At 40.1% G+C, this 15,942-nt stretch overlaps 1 protein-coding gene across 4 annotated transcripts in view; it reads left to right on the top strand.

Moving 5' to 3' along the window:
• The window catches only part of PHF8 (PHD finger protein 8), a 91,801-nt gene extending 76,178 nt beyond the window's left edge, over positions 1-15,623 (top strand). For 3 of the 4 annotated variants that reach the window (XM_082376571.1, XM_082376570.1, XM_082376572.1), the window contains 3 exons: positions 3,785-3,894; positions 14,006-14,342; positions 15,273-15,623. In XM_082376571.1, coding sequence (XP_082232697.1) covers positions 3,785-3,894; positions 14,006-14,342; positions 15,273-15,361 — 536 coding nt within the window. In that variant the 3' untranslated portion in view covers positions 15,362-15,623. Of the gene's footprint in view, positions 1-3,784; positions 3,895-4,663; positions 7,789-14,005; positions 14,343-15,272 lie in introns of those variants that run through there. The other variant, XM_082376573.1, reaches the window with a different exon arrangement.
• The last annotated feature ends 319 nt before the right edge of the window (positions 15,624-15,942 follow it).

Below are 15,942 nucleotides of genomic sequence, written 5' to 3'. Positions count from 1 at the left end.
TTTACAACTGTGCCTTAGCCTTCACTTCCTGCTTTGCAGAGCCTCAACGTCAGCCAGAGGTGAGTGCCTGGGATTTCTCAAGTCTTTCCTGATCATGCACACAGCCCCTATTCATGCATATGGTCTTTTAGATTCCCAGAAATATGTGAGAGCTTTTCTAATCCCCAGTGGATATCTCATTCCTCAACTTTTCCTTTTCAGCTTTTGGGTTAGTCTGTTGTTTGCCATAACTGTTATCCATCAGCTTAAGCATCTGTGACATTAAGCACTTGCCTTTAAATATTTTTGATAAATGCTCCCCAGGGAGCACTAGGCTTTGAAAGAAAGCTCCAGCTCCTTGCTGTTCCCTACATCACTGGCAATGTGGCCTGTTATTTTTCAAGGCTACCACTGAGCTGGGGAGAAGTGGATGGGTCTAGGGCAAGTTAAAATGCCACAAAGCTCACTGCTCTTACTGAGATTCAGCTCTTTTTCTTAAATAAATGCTCTCCAGGTAGCTGTAAACCTTTGGTTAATTTCCAGAGTTCTGAAAAAGTTTATTATGACAATTTTTGCCAGTTTTTTCATTGTTTTAATTCAGAAGTGACGTTTTGGAAGTCCTTAACTTTGCCTTTTTTGTGGATTTCATCCATCGTGACATACTAAATATTAGTTCAGTATGCATCTCTATGAAACTGACTTTTTCTTTCATAACCATAGTTCCATTATTTGACACCTAAGTAAAGTAACATTTATTTCCTAATATTATTTAATACCAAATCGTTATTCAAATTTCCCCCAATTGTACCAAAAATAGCTTTTATAATTTGCTTATTTAAACCAGGATCTATTCAAGGACTACACATTTCATTTGGTTATTATAATCTCTTAATCTCATTCATTATTTAAAATTTTTTATTATGAGAATTTTCAAACATCCATAAATGTAGGAGAGTACACAAACACCCATATTCTCAATATTTAGATCCTACAGTTGTAATATTTTTCTGTATTTGCTTCATTATCTGTATCTGTCTGTCCATAGTTTTTGCTGAGCCACTTTAAAGTAATGTGCAGCCAGCATAACATACTATAGTATGTTATGGTGGCTGCACATTAATACTTCAGTATCTCCTAAGAATAAGAATGTCCTCCTACATAACCACACTAACTTTGTTATACTTAGCAGTTAATAATTCCCTAAGATCTTCTAATAACCCATTCTATGATTAGATTTTCTCAACTGTCCCTACAAAATGTCTTACATAGTTTTTTTTCCCCCTAAATCCAGATCTAATCAAGGAGGTTAATTTTTTTTCAGATTAAAACAACTTGCTTATGTATTATACAGGTCAGGAATTTAGAAAGGACACAATGGGGACAACTTGTCTCTACTCCATGATGTCTGGGGCCTCAGCTGGGAAAATTTGAAGGCTGGATGGCCAAGAGTTTGAATCATCTGAAGTCTCATTAACTCACATGTCTGGTGCTGGGCTGGGAGGATCCAAAGACTGGAAGTACCAAGCAGAGTGCCAACATGTGACCTCTCCATGTGACTAGCTTCCTCACTGCCTGATGGCCTCAAGGCAATCAGACTTCTTATGTGGTTGCTCAGGGCTCTAAGTGTGAGTGAGTGTTGCAGGAAGCAGTGCAGAAACTAAAGTTGCCTTTTCTGACCTAGTCTCAGAAGTCATGCAGTGTCACTTCTGTCACATTCTATATGCTACAAATGAGCCTGCTCAGGTTCAACGGGAGGGAACATAGACCCCACCTATTAATAGGAAAAATGTCAAAGAATTTGGGGCCATGCTTTAAAGCCACCACACACACAAAACTATGGAGAACGATATAAAATACACCCAAGAATCCATGACTGAAAATTGTGCATTAACATTTTTGCTAGATTTGCTTCAGATCATTTTTTAAACAAGTAAAATATCAATATCACCTTAAAGAAAGGACTTCAACCTCCTGAATTGCCTGTTCTAGAATCTGCATACTGCTTATACAGAAAGTCTCCTTTATATTAATAACAATAGCTAACCAACCAAGGAATCTTTAAATCTAGGTCAGATACCACCACCACCTCTTTTTTTCCTGTGACATTGACTTTTTTCATTAATTAAAAAGAGTGAAATCCCGTACACTCACCAATGAGAATCAACAGTTATAAAGATTTTGCCATAGTTGATTCATCTATAGCTTTCTTCTTTTTTTAAAAACTGTCTAAAGCAAATACCAGATAGTGTCATTCCCTCCCCACGCCACCATGTACTTCAGTATGCATCTCTAAAGTATACATTTTCTCACATAACCACTGTCCTGTCATCATACATAACAAAATTAATAATAATTTGATAATTCCTTGATGTTATCTAATACTAAGTCCATAATCAAATTTCCTTAATTGTCTAACAAAAAAAGGCATTTTCATAGTGGATTTGTTTAAATCTGGATCTGAACAGGGTCCATATGGCATTTGGCTGTCACGTTTTTTGAATATCTCTTAATCTAGAGAAATCCCTTCCTTTTTTGTTTGATCCTGTTGATTTGTTATAAAAACTAGTATAATTGTCCTTTAGCACATCCCACCTTCTAGATTTGTTTGTTTGCTTCTTTGTGACATTGTGTTTTTAAAGAAACCAGGCCAGTTATCTTATAGGATGACTGTTTGCCCTCAGTGTCATTTAACTTGTTTTTTTTTTTTTAATCTCTGTGTTTTCTAAAAACTGGAAGTAATATGAACTGCTTACTTGATGTTAGGTCTTGGCAAAACTACTTCCCAGGTGATGCTGTAGATTTCCTATTGCATTGCATTAGGAGGTGCATGAAGTTGGCCATCTTTCTGTTAGTGACAATAAGGGGATGATCTCCTGATTTCATCATTGTAAGGTTAGTTTTTTTTTCTCGAGACTAGCAAGTCATCTGTGAGATAATACTTTGGTACTGTGTGAATATCCAATTCCCTAGAATCAGTTATTTCATTAGGGCTTACAAACCTGTGATTTTCTAATTTTGTCATTCCTTTTACATTTATTAGCTGACATTCTTCTGTAAAGAACAGCTTTCCCTCATCATCTGGGGCTGTTTGGTTATCCTGAAATACACTTCCTATGTAAAATGTGGGATGAGTAACTATTTTTTGATTCAAGATTGTTAAGGCATTATATAAAAAGGTTATACAAGAAGATGATCTTCTTTAGGAACTCATAGCCTGGTTATTAGATAGAATAACACACATCAGCATTAGGGAATGAGACAGGATAGTATGTGCTATGTATTAAGTGACTTGTACATAAGTTCAGGGGAGGGGAGAGGTCAATGTGAGCCAAAGAGGTCCTGGACGTTTTGCATAGAAGATTGATTTCAGCTTACTTTTGAATAATGGGCAGGTTTTAAAGAGGTGGACAAAAGGGAAGAGGGTACTCCAGGCCGTGTAGATGGTGAGGATGAAGGCACAGGGGGAGAGGATGAGCTGTACGTGTTCTGGAGGTGTAATAAGGAAGCCATTCTGTCTGGAGAAGCTGAGGATATGGGAGTGGAAATAAGGTTGGGGAGGTAGGTAGGGAGCAGAGCATGGACAACTTTACATGCCAATTCAGGGAAATTAACTTTTATCCTTTAATCAGTGTGTGCTTTGTGTACCTTGGGCATTTGTGAATTAGCTTTTTACCCAATGGGAAGCAAAATCTGGCTTTGTAAAAAGCTAGAAGCAGGAAAACCAATGAGACCACCTTTGGGGGGCTCAGAGGTAGGGAATATGATTGTCATTCAGATAAATGTCTTCATCCTGTTCCCTGTGCAGCCCGTGTGACCCCAACTCTACCGAAGCAGGACCGTCCTGTGCGTGAGGGGACCCGGGTAGCTTCCATTGAGACAGGCTTGGCTGCAGCAGCTGCAAAGTTGGCCCAGCAGGTAAGTGCTGACACTCAGGCAATGGCCCTGCCACTGATCCCAGTTTGACTTGGAGCCTCAAAACTCAGACCTCCAGGCTGACAGGTCCCACTGTTGTCTCATTGGCAAGTGGGTAACTTGTGATCTTTATCCATGGCAGTATCCCAGCTCCCTCCTATATCCTACATATACCAACTCAGTGACAAGCTACTTCCACAGGGCACACCATTGAAATGATTTAGGATGAAAGAAAATAGGGGTCCAGAGAAAAGCCCTTGAAGATATCACTTGCCTTTCTGGGTGTGTAAAATCCTCTCAGATGGGAAGGACCAAGTCTGTCCTTGGGTGAGAGCTCTTTTCTTCAGATGGAGCTCCAAGGAGGTGACTCAGTTGAGTACACTCAAGTTTGTCAGTCTCTCATCAGTATCGGAATTTGGTTTTTTCGGGGAGAGGCTTTTCTTGTCCTCTGTACCAAATACTTTGCCTGATCTTCACCCCATGCTTCCCAAGAAAACTTCACCCACTAATTTTTGTCCTAGAATCAAGTTGACTTCCTAGCATGTTATAGTTTTCAAAGTTCTTAAATGTGCTTGGCAACCCTGGGAGCAGTTGGAAGTGAATCTTGTGGTTCTCTCCTTATCAGTAGTAACCCCTTAGATCCTCATGCCACATCCTATAGCTTAGAGCATTTATTGAGCATCTGCTTTATGTTAGGTGCTTCCATATACAGTGTCTCATGTAATCTGCTCAATAACCCTTTTCAATAGGTAATATTTTCATCATTTTACAGGTGAAGAAAATGAGGCTCTCTTTAAGTGACTAGTCCAGGATAATACAGCCAGTAAATGGAGGAGACAAGATTCAAACTCATATCCTCTAACTTAAGATTTCATGTTACTTGCTATTTAAATAAAGTGAAATAGTTAAATGTTTATATAATTCCATAATTACATCCTATTTAAATAAAATTTAATAGAATGATGTTTTTCATATGATGTTCTGTGGAGTTCCAGAGTTTAGAAATGTTTTGGACGCTATTGATGGAAGCCAGCAGAGACCAACCAGGCCAGGCAGCCATTCATTGTCCAGAACTTTTCTCTATTATGTATATCCTAGTGCCATGTAAGATGTAATTTGAAAAAAAAAGGAAGTTTGACTGCTTTAAATGAACAAATTAATTAAAGGTGTGAAGACTACTCTTAGTACCTTCTATGGAGCTCACTTCTGGTTGAGTTGATCAGGGATGACCTCAAAGAAGAGGTTTTGAAATTGGGAAGGATTTTGCAGGCTAAGCTTTTGGAGGGGAAAGGGAGGCATTCCAGGAGAAGGGGATTCCTTGGTAAGCACACAAGGCCCTCTTGATTTGCCCTCTGGTTACCTCTCCTCCCTGACCTTGTGTCAACCCTTCATGCATGCCCTTTACACCAGCCATACTATTGCATTACAGTACTCATTGTTCATTCAGTGTATCAGACTGTCTCATGCCTCTGTGCCTTTGCACAAGCTGTTCCTTCTGCCCATTGGGAATCGTGCCCTCTCAGATGCCTTTACCTAACAGCCCTTCACACCATCCACCACCAGTTTATTTCAGTGGCCTTCTGTGCTTCCATAGCATTCTCATGGTACTTACAATCATAAGTGTACTTTTCTGTGTTCCTTATTAAACTGTAAGGGCCTCAAGGGTGGAGACATATCTAATTTAACTTGGTATCCCTACTGTGCTAAGCATGTGTTTCGTCATTGTTGGTTGAGTGAATGAATGAATGAAGAAAAGAATGAACAGATCTTTTTGGATTGGAGGCTTCTTGTTGGGGAATGGAGTAAGATAAATAGAGGTTAAAAAATGAATTCTGGAGCCAGCCTGCCTGAGTTCAAATCTTCTCCCTCCCACTTGAGCAAGTTACTTAATTTCTCTGTGCCTCAGTTTCCTCGTAGACTCTGTCTAAGGATTAGATGAGATAATATATGTAAAAGCTCTGAGAACAGCACTTGCCACACGGTAAGTACTATAGACTCATTAGCTTTTCATCATTATCACTACAGGTTGGCTAGGTATAAGTGGCCAGACGATGGATGACCATAAGTGTCAGGCCAGGGAGTCTGAACTTGGGTGGGGACTTGCTAATGGCCTTTTGAGATAAGGTGAAAGTGGCCCTGTCATAAGATAGTCTAGTCTTCTCTGAGGGGATCTGGATGAAGTATATGAAAAGGAGATTGGCAACAAAGGTAGAAAATTTTAAACTGTGTGATCTAGGTATGAAGAGATAATTTCTGGATTCAGATGAGAGAAATGGGGGCAGAAATGCAGTTCTTGCTATGGATGGAGTAACAAGCATTTTGGCTGAGAAAAGAGACTCTGAAGACAGATGGCTTGGGTCTGAATTGCAGCTTGGCCACTTACTGTTCCTATAACCTTAGGAAAGTGACTTAACCTCTCTGCCAGTTTCTTCTCATAAAAAGGGAATTATAGGGCTTCCCTGGTGGCGCAGTGGTTGAGAGTCTGCCTGCTAATGCAGGGGACACGGGTTCGAGCCCTGGTCTGGGAAGATCCCACATGCTGCGGAGCAACTGAGCCCGTGAGCCACAACTGCTGAGCCTGCGCGTCTGGAGCCTGTGCCCCGCAGCGGGGGGGGGCCGCGTTAGTGGGAGGCCCGCGCACCGCGATGAAGAGTGGCTCCCGCACCACGATGAAGGGTGGCCCCCACTTGCCGCAACTGGAGAAGGCCCTCGCACGAAACGAGGACCTAACACAGCTAAGGATAAATAAATAGATAAATAAAAAGAGTAGCTATTAAATTAAAAAAAAAAAGGGAATTATAATTCTTTTTTTCTCATGCTTCATAAGAGTATTAAATGAGTTAAATTATAGAACAGTGCCTGGCATATATTACTAATATTATTATTCTCGTCCCACAGAAATTCCTAAGGTAGCCACAGCCTGTCAGATCTTCCGAAGGCAGGAGTAGGCCTGTGTTGCCAAGAGGAGGCAAAGAAATGTAATCACTGAGTTGGTCTCTGTGGCTGTGTAGCATTTCAGAAGGTGAAGTCGTTCACATGCTCTCAGCACCACCTTTCCAGGTTCTCAAGGGTCCAGGTGCCCACTATAAAGGTACCCACTACACAGTGGATAGTATATTCATAGAGCAATGGATGGATGAAATCCAAGATATTGTGAGAAGTGACACAACTCCTTATTCATCCCTCCCATCCAAAACTGAGATTTTAAGATCCAGTGACCTGGAAGACTGTCCTCTATTAAACAAAAGACCAGCAAGAAGAAGAGAAACCATTGTAAGAGATGAAGATAGAATAATAGTTTCCCATTTGTTGAGTACCTACTATGTGCTATGTGTTTTTATGTCATTATTTAATCTTTCCAGCAACCCTGAAAACCAGCTATTGTTTTGCCCATTTTACAGATGAGGCAATTGAATTTCAGAAAGGTTAGTAACTTGACCAAGGTCATCCAACTTAGGGAGCACAAGCCTAGATTTGAAGTTTATCAAATTTATCACAAGTTTATCTCATTCCAAAGCTGCTACTCTTTCACTGGCAGATGTCCCATTTTGAGAATTGTGCATGGTGGGTGTTCAGATAGACCTGGTTGAATCCTGAACACAACTGTTCAGCTGTGAGGCTTTGGGCTCAAGTTACTTAATATCCCTGTACCTCAGTTTTCTCATCTGTAAACTGAGGGATTTTCCTTCTCAGGGCTGTTCTAAGGAGTAAATGAGGTCAAACATATAAAGTGCCTCAGCTGCTGGTGTAAATTTAGCTATTATTTTTTTTTTTTTTTTTCACACACACACACTGTATTTTATTTTTACAAGAGATAAATCGACTGACACCAAGCATTGTACATGGATGACCACAACAAAAGCAACAATGATTGCAATTACCAAACATGAAACACACTCATACTATGTCATAGTATTGACATTCAGTCCAGTAATCCTCCACTGTAACAGCTCCTTTACTTTGCAGTGAAAATTGATTTGTATATTCTTTGCCTCTGAGTCCTTGTGGAATTTTTTTTTTTTTTTTTTAATTCAGACAGAAAGTCACAAAAATTATACTCATCCTCATCAGTTCACTCAGTCCCATGTAATTAATTTTTTTTTTTCATCTTGATCTTTTGTTAGCACTTTTATGAGTTCATCAGTTTTTCATTAGAGTTCTGAAAATGCTTATTCATTCAGTTCAGCAGTACAGTCCGTTACCAGAAACCTGTACTTGTCAGAGTCTTTTCCATGTATTTCTTGAAGATGAAACCCTTTTATAGGAACATATTTGCAAACTCATCAGAGTACACCCAGAACTGTCTGTAAATGACAAAAGACTTAAAAATGACCACTGTTAAAGATTTGATGACAGTTCATAATAATGCAGTTGACAAGAAAATTAGTTATTTCTGAGATATACATTTTAAAGTAATAACTAGGATTATTACTTATAACATTATACCAGAACATATAAGATTTTTAGAAATTTCATGTAATGTCTGAAACATTTATATTAACATATTTCCATACATATTTCCATACAAGTACAAATATAAGATTTTTAGAAATTTCATGTAATGTCTGAAACATTTATATTAACATATTTCCATACATATTTCCATACAAATACAAATATGATTTTTAGAAATTTCATGTAATGTCTGAAACATTTATATTAACATATTTCCATACATATTTCCATACAAATATAAGATTCTTAGAAATTTCATGTAATGTCTGAAACATTTAAATTAACATATTTCCATACAAATAACCCAATGAAAGTTTAGTATTAGTTGTTTTGTTTGTTTTTTTATACTGCAGGTTCTTATTAGGCATCAGTTTTATACACATCAGTGTATACATGTCAATCCCAATCGCCCAATTCAGCACACCACCATCCCCACCCCACCGCAGTTTTCCCCCCTTGGTGTCCATATGTCCATTCTCTACATCTGTGTCTCAACTTCTGCCCTGCAAACTGGCTCATCTGTACCATTTTTCTAGGTTCCGCATACATGCATTAATATACGATATTTGTTTTTCTCTTTCTGACTTACTTCACTCTGTATGACAGTCTCTAGATCCATCCACGTCTCAACAAATGACTCAATTTCGTTCCTTTTTATGGCTGAGTAATATTCCATTGTATATATGTACCACATCTTCTTTATCCATTCGTCTGTTGATGGGCATTTAGGTTGCTTCCATGACCTGGCTATTGTAAATAGTGCTGCAATGAACATTCGGGTGCATGTGTTTTTTTGAATTACGGTTTTCTCTGGGTATATGCCCAGTAGTGGGATTGCTGGGTCATATGGTAATTCTATTTTTAGTTTTTTAAGGAACCTCCATATTGTTCTCCATAGTGGCTGTATCAATTTACATTCCCACCAACAGTGCAAGAGGGTTCCCTTTTCACCACACCCTCTCCAGCATTTGTTGTTTGTAGATTTTCTGATGATGCCCATTCTAACAGGAGTGAGGTGATACCTCATTGTAGTTTTGATTTGCATTTCTCTAATAATTAGTGATGTTGAGCATCTTTTCATGTGCTTCGTGGCCATCTGTATGTCTTCTTTGGAGAAATGTCTATTTAGGTCTTCTGCCCATTTTTGGATTGGGGTGTTTGTTTCTTTGATATTGAGCTGAATGAGCTGTTTATATATTTTGGAGATTAATCCTTTGTCCATTGATTCATTTGCAAATATTTTCTCCCATTCTGAGGGTTGTCTTTTCGTCTTGTTTATGGTTTCCTTTGCTGTGCAAAAGCTTTGAAGTTTCATTAGGTCCCACTTGTTTATTTTTGTTTTTATTTCCATTACTCTAGGAGGTGGATCAAAAAAGATCTTGCTGTGATTTATGTCAAAGAGTGTTCTTCCTATGTTTTCCTCTAAGAGTTTTATAGTGTCCAGTCTTATATTTAGGTCTCTAATCCATTTTGAGTTTATTTTTGTGTATGGTGTTAGGGAGTATTCTAATTTCATTCTTTTACATGTAGCTGTCCAGTTTTCCCAGCACCACTTATTGAAGAGACTGTCTTTTCTCCATTGTATATCTTTGCCTCCTTTGTCATAGATTAGTTGACCATAGGTGCGTGGGTTAATCTCTGGGCTTTCTATCTTGTTCCATTGATCTATGTTTCTGTTTTTGTGCCAGTACCATATTGTCTTGATTACTGTAGCTTTGTAGTATAGTCTGAAGTCAGGGAGTCTGATTCCTCCAGCTCCATTTTTTTGCCTCAAGACTGCTTTGCCTATTCGGGGTCTTTTGTGTCTCCATACAAATTTTAAGATGATTTGTTCTAGCTCCGTAAAAAATGCCATTGGTAATTTGATAGGGATTGCATTGAATCTGTAGATTGCTTTGGGTAGTATACTCATTTTCACAATGTTGATTCTTCCAATCCAAGAACATGGTATATCTCTCCATCTGTTGGTATCATCTTTAATTTCTTTCATCAGTGTCTTATAGTTTTCTGCATACAGGTCTTTTGTCTCCCTAGGTAGGTTTATTCCTAGGTATTTTATTCTTTTTGTTGCAATGGTAAATGGGAGTGTTTCCATAATTTCTCTTTCAGATTTTTCATCATTAGTGTATAGGAATGCAAGAGATTTCTGTGCATTAATTTTGTATCCTGCAACTTTACCATATTCATTAATTAGCTCTAGCAGTTTTCTGGTGGCAGTTTTAGGATTCTCTATGTATAGTATCATGTCATCCGCAAACAGTGACAGTTTTACTTCTTCCTTTCCAATTTGTATTCCTTTTATTTCTTTTTCTTCTCTGATTGCCGTGGCTAGGACTTCCAAAACTATGTTGAATAATAGTGGTGAGAGTGGACATCCTTGTCTCGTTCCTGATCTTAGAGGAAATGCTTTCAGTTTTTCACCATTGAGAATGATGTTTGCTGTGGGTTTGTCATATATGGCCTTTATTATGTTGAGGTAGGTTCCCTGTATGCCCACTTTCTGGAGAGTTTTTATCATAAATGGGTGTTGAATTTTGTCAAAAGCTTTTTCTGCATCTATTGAGATGATCATATGGTTTTTATTCTTCAATTTGTTAATATGGTGTATCACATTGATTGATTTGCGTATATTGAAGAATCCTTGCATCCCTGGGATAAATCCCACTTGATCGTGGTGTATGATCCTTTTAATGTGTTGTTGGATTCTGTTTGCTAGTATTTTGTTGAGGATTTTTGCATCTATATTCATCAGTGATATTGGTCTGTAATTTTCTTTTTTTGTAGTGTCTTTGTCTGGTTTTGGTATCAGGGTGATGGTGGCCTCATAGAATGAGTTTGGGAGTGTTCCTTCCTCTGCAATTTTTTGGAAGAGTTTGAGAAGGATGGGTGTTAGCTCTTCTCTAAATGTTTGATAGAATTCACCTGTGAAGCCATCTGGTCCTGGACTTTTGTTTGTTGGAAGATTTTTAATCACAGTTTCAATTTCATTACTTGTGATTGGTCTGTTCATATTTTCTATTTCTTCCTGGTTCAGTCTTGGAAGGTTATACCTTTCTAAGAATTTGTCCATTTCTTCCAGGTTGTCCATTTTATTGGCATAAAGTTGCTTGTAGTAGTCTCTTAGGATGCTTTGTATTTCTGCAGTGTCTGTTGTAACTTCTCCTTTTTCATTTCTGATTTTATTGATCTGAGTCCTCTCCCTCTTTTTCTTGATGAGTCTGGCTAATGGCTTATCAATTTTGTTTATCTTCTCAAAGAACCAACTTTTAGTTTTATTGATCTTTGCTATTGTTTTCTTTGTTTCTATTTCATTTATTTCTGCTCTGATCTTTATGATTTCTTTCCTTCTGCTAACTTTGGGTTTTGTTTGTTCTTCTTTCTCTAGTTTCTTTAAGTGTAAGGTTAGATTGTTTACTTGAGCTTTTTCTTGTTTCTTTAGGTAGGCTTGTATAGCTATAAACTTCCCTCTTAGAACTGCTTTTGCTGCATCCCATAGGTTTTGGGTCGTCGTGTTTTCATTGTCATTTGTCTCTAGGTATTTTTTGATTTCCTCTTTGATTTCTTCAGTGATCTCTTGGTTATTTAGTAACGTATTGTTTAGCCTCCATGTGTTTGTCCTTTTTACGTTTTTTTCCCTGTAATTCATTTCTAATCTCATAGCGTTGTGGTCAGAAAAGATGCTTGATATGATTTCAATTTTCTTAAATTTACTGAGGCTTGATTTGTGACCCAAGATGTGATCTATCTTGGAGAATGTTCCGTGCGCACTTGAGAAGAACGTGTAATCTGCTGTTTTTGGATGGAATGTCCGATATATATCAATTAAATCTATCTGGTCTATTGTGTCATTTAAAGCTTCTGTTTCCTTATTTATTTTCATTTTGGATGATCTGTCCATTGGTGTAAGTGAGGTGTTAAAGTCCCCCACTATTATTGTGTTACTGTCGATTTCCTCTTTTATAGCTGTTAGCAGTTGCCTTATGTATTGAGGTGCTCCTATGTTGGGTGCATATATATTTATAATTGTTATATCTTCTTCTTGGATTGATCCCTGGATCATTATGTAGTGTCCTTCCTTGTCTCTTGTAACATTCTTTATTTTAAAGTCTATTTTATCTGATATGAGTATAGCTACTCCAGCTTTCTTTTGATTTCCATTTGCATGGAATATCTTTTTCCATCCCCTCACTTTCAGTCTGTATGTGTCCCTAGGTCTAAAGTGGGTCTCTTGTAGACAGCATATATATGGGTCTTGTTTTTGTATCCATTCAGCCAGTCTATGTCTTTTGGTTGGGGCATTTAATCCATTCACGTTTAAGGTAATAATCGATATGTATGTTCCTATGCCCATTTTCTTAATTGTTTTGGGTTTGTTTTTGTAGGTCCTTTTCTTCTCTTGTGTTTCCCACTTAGAGAAGTTCCTTTAGCATTTGTTGTAGAGCTGGTTTGGTGGTGCTGAATTCTCTTAGCTTTTGCTTGTCTGTAAAGCTTTTGATTTCTCCATCAAATCTAAATGAGATCCTTGCCGGGTAGAGTAATCTTGGTTGTAGGTTCTTCCCTTTCATCACTTTAAGTATATCATGCCACTCCCTTCTGGCTTGCAGAGTTTCTGCTGAGAAATCAGCTGTTAACCTTATGGGAGTTCCCTTGTATGTTATTTGTCGTTTTTCCCTTGCTGCTTTCAATAATTTTTCTTTGTCTTTAATTTTTGCCACTTTGATTACTATGTGTCTCGGCGTGTTTCTCCTTGGGTTTATCCTGTATGGGACTCTCTGCGCTTCCTGGACTTGGGTGGCTATTTCCTTTCCCATGTTAGGGAAGTTTTCGACTATAATCTCTTCAAATATTTTCTCTGGTCCTTTCTCTCTCTCTTCTCCTTCTGGGACCCCTATAATGCGTATGTTGTTGCGTTTAATGTTGTCCCAGAGGTCTCTTAGGCTGTCTTCATTTCTTTTCATTCTTTTTTCTTTAGTCTGTTCCGCAGCAGTGAATTCCATCATTCTGTCTTCCAGGTCACTTATCTGTTCTTCTGCCTCAGTTATTCTGCTATTGATTCCTTCTAGTGTAGTTTTCATTTCAGTTATTGTATTGGTCATCTCTGTTTGTTTGTTCTTTAATTCTTCTAGGTCTTTGTTAATCATTTCTTGCATCTTCTCAATCTTTGCCTCCATTCTTATTCCAAGGTCCTGGATCATCTTCACTATCATTATTCTGAATTCTTTTTCTGGAAGGTTGCCTATCTCCACTTCATTTAGTTGTTTTTCTGGGGTTTTTTCTTGTTCCTTCATCTGGTACATAGCCCTCTGCCTTTTCATCTTCTCTATCTTTCTGTAACTGTCATTTTAGCTATTATTATTAGGCATGTCCATGGTTCACCTCATAAGTGGTAATTCTAGGACCAAAACGCAAGTCTCTGAACTCATTTACCCTTCTGTTGCCATTGTACTGATTAATAGCAGTGTTGACTTAAGAATGGATGGTACCAAAGGACCTGAGGTATTGGAAGGCCTGTGTGTTGTGTGTACATATATCCAGGCTAAGCTTGGAGTAGGGTCAGGTTGCAGAACCACACTGACCACTGTCTAGATTCCTTTCTGGGAAATTTTCTTCTCTTTTCTTCACTCCTAAATTCTCCCCTCCCATTTGGCTTGTGTTTCAGGAGCTACAGAAGGCCCAAAAGAAGAAATATATCAAGAAGAAGCCTTTGTTGAAGGAGGTAGAACAGCCTCGCCCTCAAGAGCCTAATCTCAGCGTGGCAGTACCAGCCCCAACTCTGGCCACTACACCCCAACTTCTCACCTCCTCCTCTCCCCTGCCTCCCCCTGAGCCTAAACAAGAGGCCCTCTCAGGAAGTCTTGCTGACCATGAGTATACTGCTCGTCCCAATGCCTCTGGCATGGCCCAGGCAAACCGCAGCACCACACCCATGGCCCCTGGTGTCTTCTTGACCCAGCGGCGCCCTTCAGTTGGCTCCCAGAGCAATCAAGCAGGACCAGGTATGACTGCCATATGGTTGTAGAACTGAGAAGGATCTTAGGGTCACTGGCTTCAAACCCTTAAGCATTCTGGTAAATGAGAACACCTGGGAGGGACACTGATGGGCAACCTAAGATACTTGGACTTGACCTCATAGGCCATGAAGAGACATTGACTGGTGTTAAGCAGAGACAAACTCAGATGTGGGTTTGGAAAGATCCTTCCGGTGGGCCAGAGTGGAGGGTGGGCTGAAGGTGGGAAGTCTAGGAAGGAGGCACATACACAAGTCCAGGCTGCAGTGAAGAGAGGCTAGGGCTCTGGCAGAGGGAATGAAGGAGGGGATAAATTGATCAAATATGGAGAAGGTCACTTGGGACATGGGAGGTGATTTGATGTGGGGAAAGAAGAAGCGGGGAGGGCTCAAGCCCTCCTTTTCCTCACTTTGGCTCTGAAAGCCCAGTCCCTAGAGTACGCAGCTCAAGGGTGATGAGATTGGTGCGGCATTGGGATGATGAAGATGGGGGTTTCTAATGAAACAAGGCCCTGGGAGTGGCAACTTCAGGGACACTGAGCTATAATCACTAACCAGGCACTTGTTCAATCCTGGTGGGCAGGATAAGAAGATGAAGAGGCACAATCACCTTGCAGAAGTTAGGAAGGAAAATGATTGGGACCAAAGAAATCAGTGGGGAAAAGTAACCAGACAGAGTAACCAGGGGGTCTGTAACCACTGCAGGAGGTCATAGGAGGAAGAGCCAAAGCATGTGGTGTTGGATGGGAGTAGTTAAGGAGGGCCTCTTGGCCCAAGATGGTCCTGGAGCCAGGCATAAGGATGGGGAGACTCTGTGGGCAGAGGAACAGAGGAGGGGGGTGGCCCAAAGACAGTTGGTGGTGGAGCTGCTGCTGGCACCCTTGCCATATCCTTTGCTTACCTCTCCCTTCCCCCACAGGAAAGCGTCCCAAAAAGGGCCTGGCTACAGCAAAGCAGAGACTCGGCCGTATCCTGAAAATCCACAGAAATGGCAAACTGCTTCTGTGATCCCCTTTGTGTCCTGCCCCTCACCCCTTCACCCCCATTGCCTTCTCCGTTGTCAATTCTCGGGGCACTCCTGGATCCTACCTGCCCCGGACAAGGTGCTGAGGCGCATTGTCCTGCTTTCTTGGAACTGACCAAAGGCACGGACTCTCCCATGGGCCCCTTCACCTACTCCCTCAACTCCCTTCCCCACTTCCACTGGAGCATCCTGCCTTCCTTTTCCATATCTCTGAGTAGCCAGTAAATGGGAGAGGTTTCCAGCTGACTAGAGCCCTCTTTTCTGCTGCCCCAATCCATTTCCCTTTCACCAGCTTTGTCTGCCCTTTACTGTCATCCCCACTTAAAGCTGGAAAGCAGGACGAGGAGAGGCATGAGGAGAGCCTGGGCCCCTCGGTATTTCCCTGGTCATGAAGTGGGAGGCCCAGTGCTCAACACTTTCTGCGGCTCCAGCCCTGTCTCCAGAAGCCTGCCCACCTCTGCCCATTCTCCTTCCTCCTCTTAGCCCAATGGATGTGTCCCACTCAAGACTCGTTCCTGGGAGAAGGCTCTGGCCTCTGCCCCCTCTTGCCAAATACTTCATGGAA

This window comes from Balaenoptera borealis (assembly GCF_965194805.1).
Source record: "Balaenoptera borealis genome assembly, chromosome: X".
NCBI lineage: Eukaryota > Metazoa > Chordata > Mammalia > Artiodactyla > Balaenopteridae > Balaenoptera > Balaenoptera borealis.
Note: the sequence above shows the minus strand (reverse complement) of the source record. Positions and strands in the feature narration are given on the sequence as shown.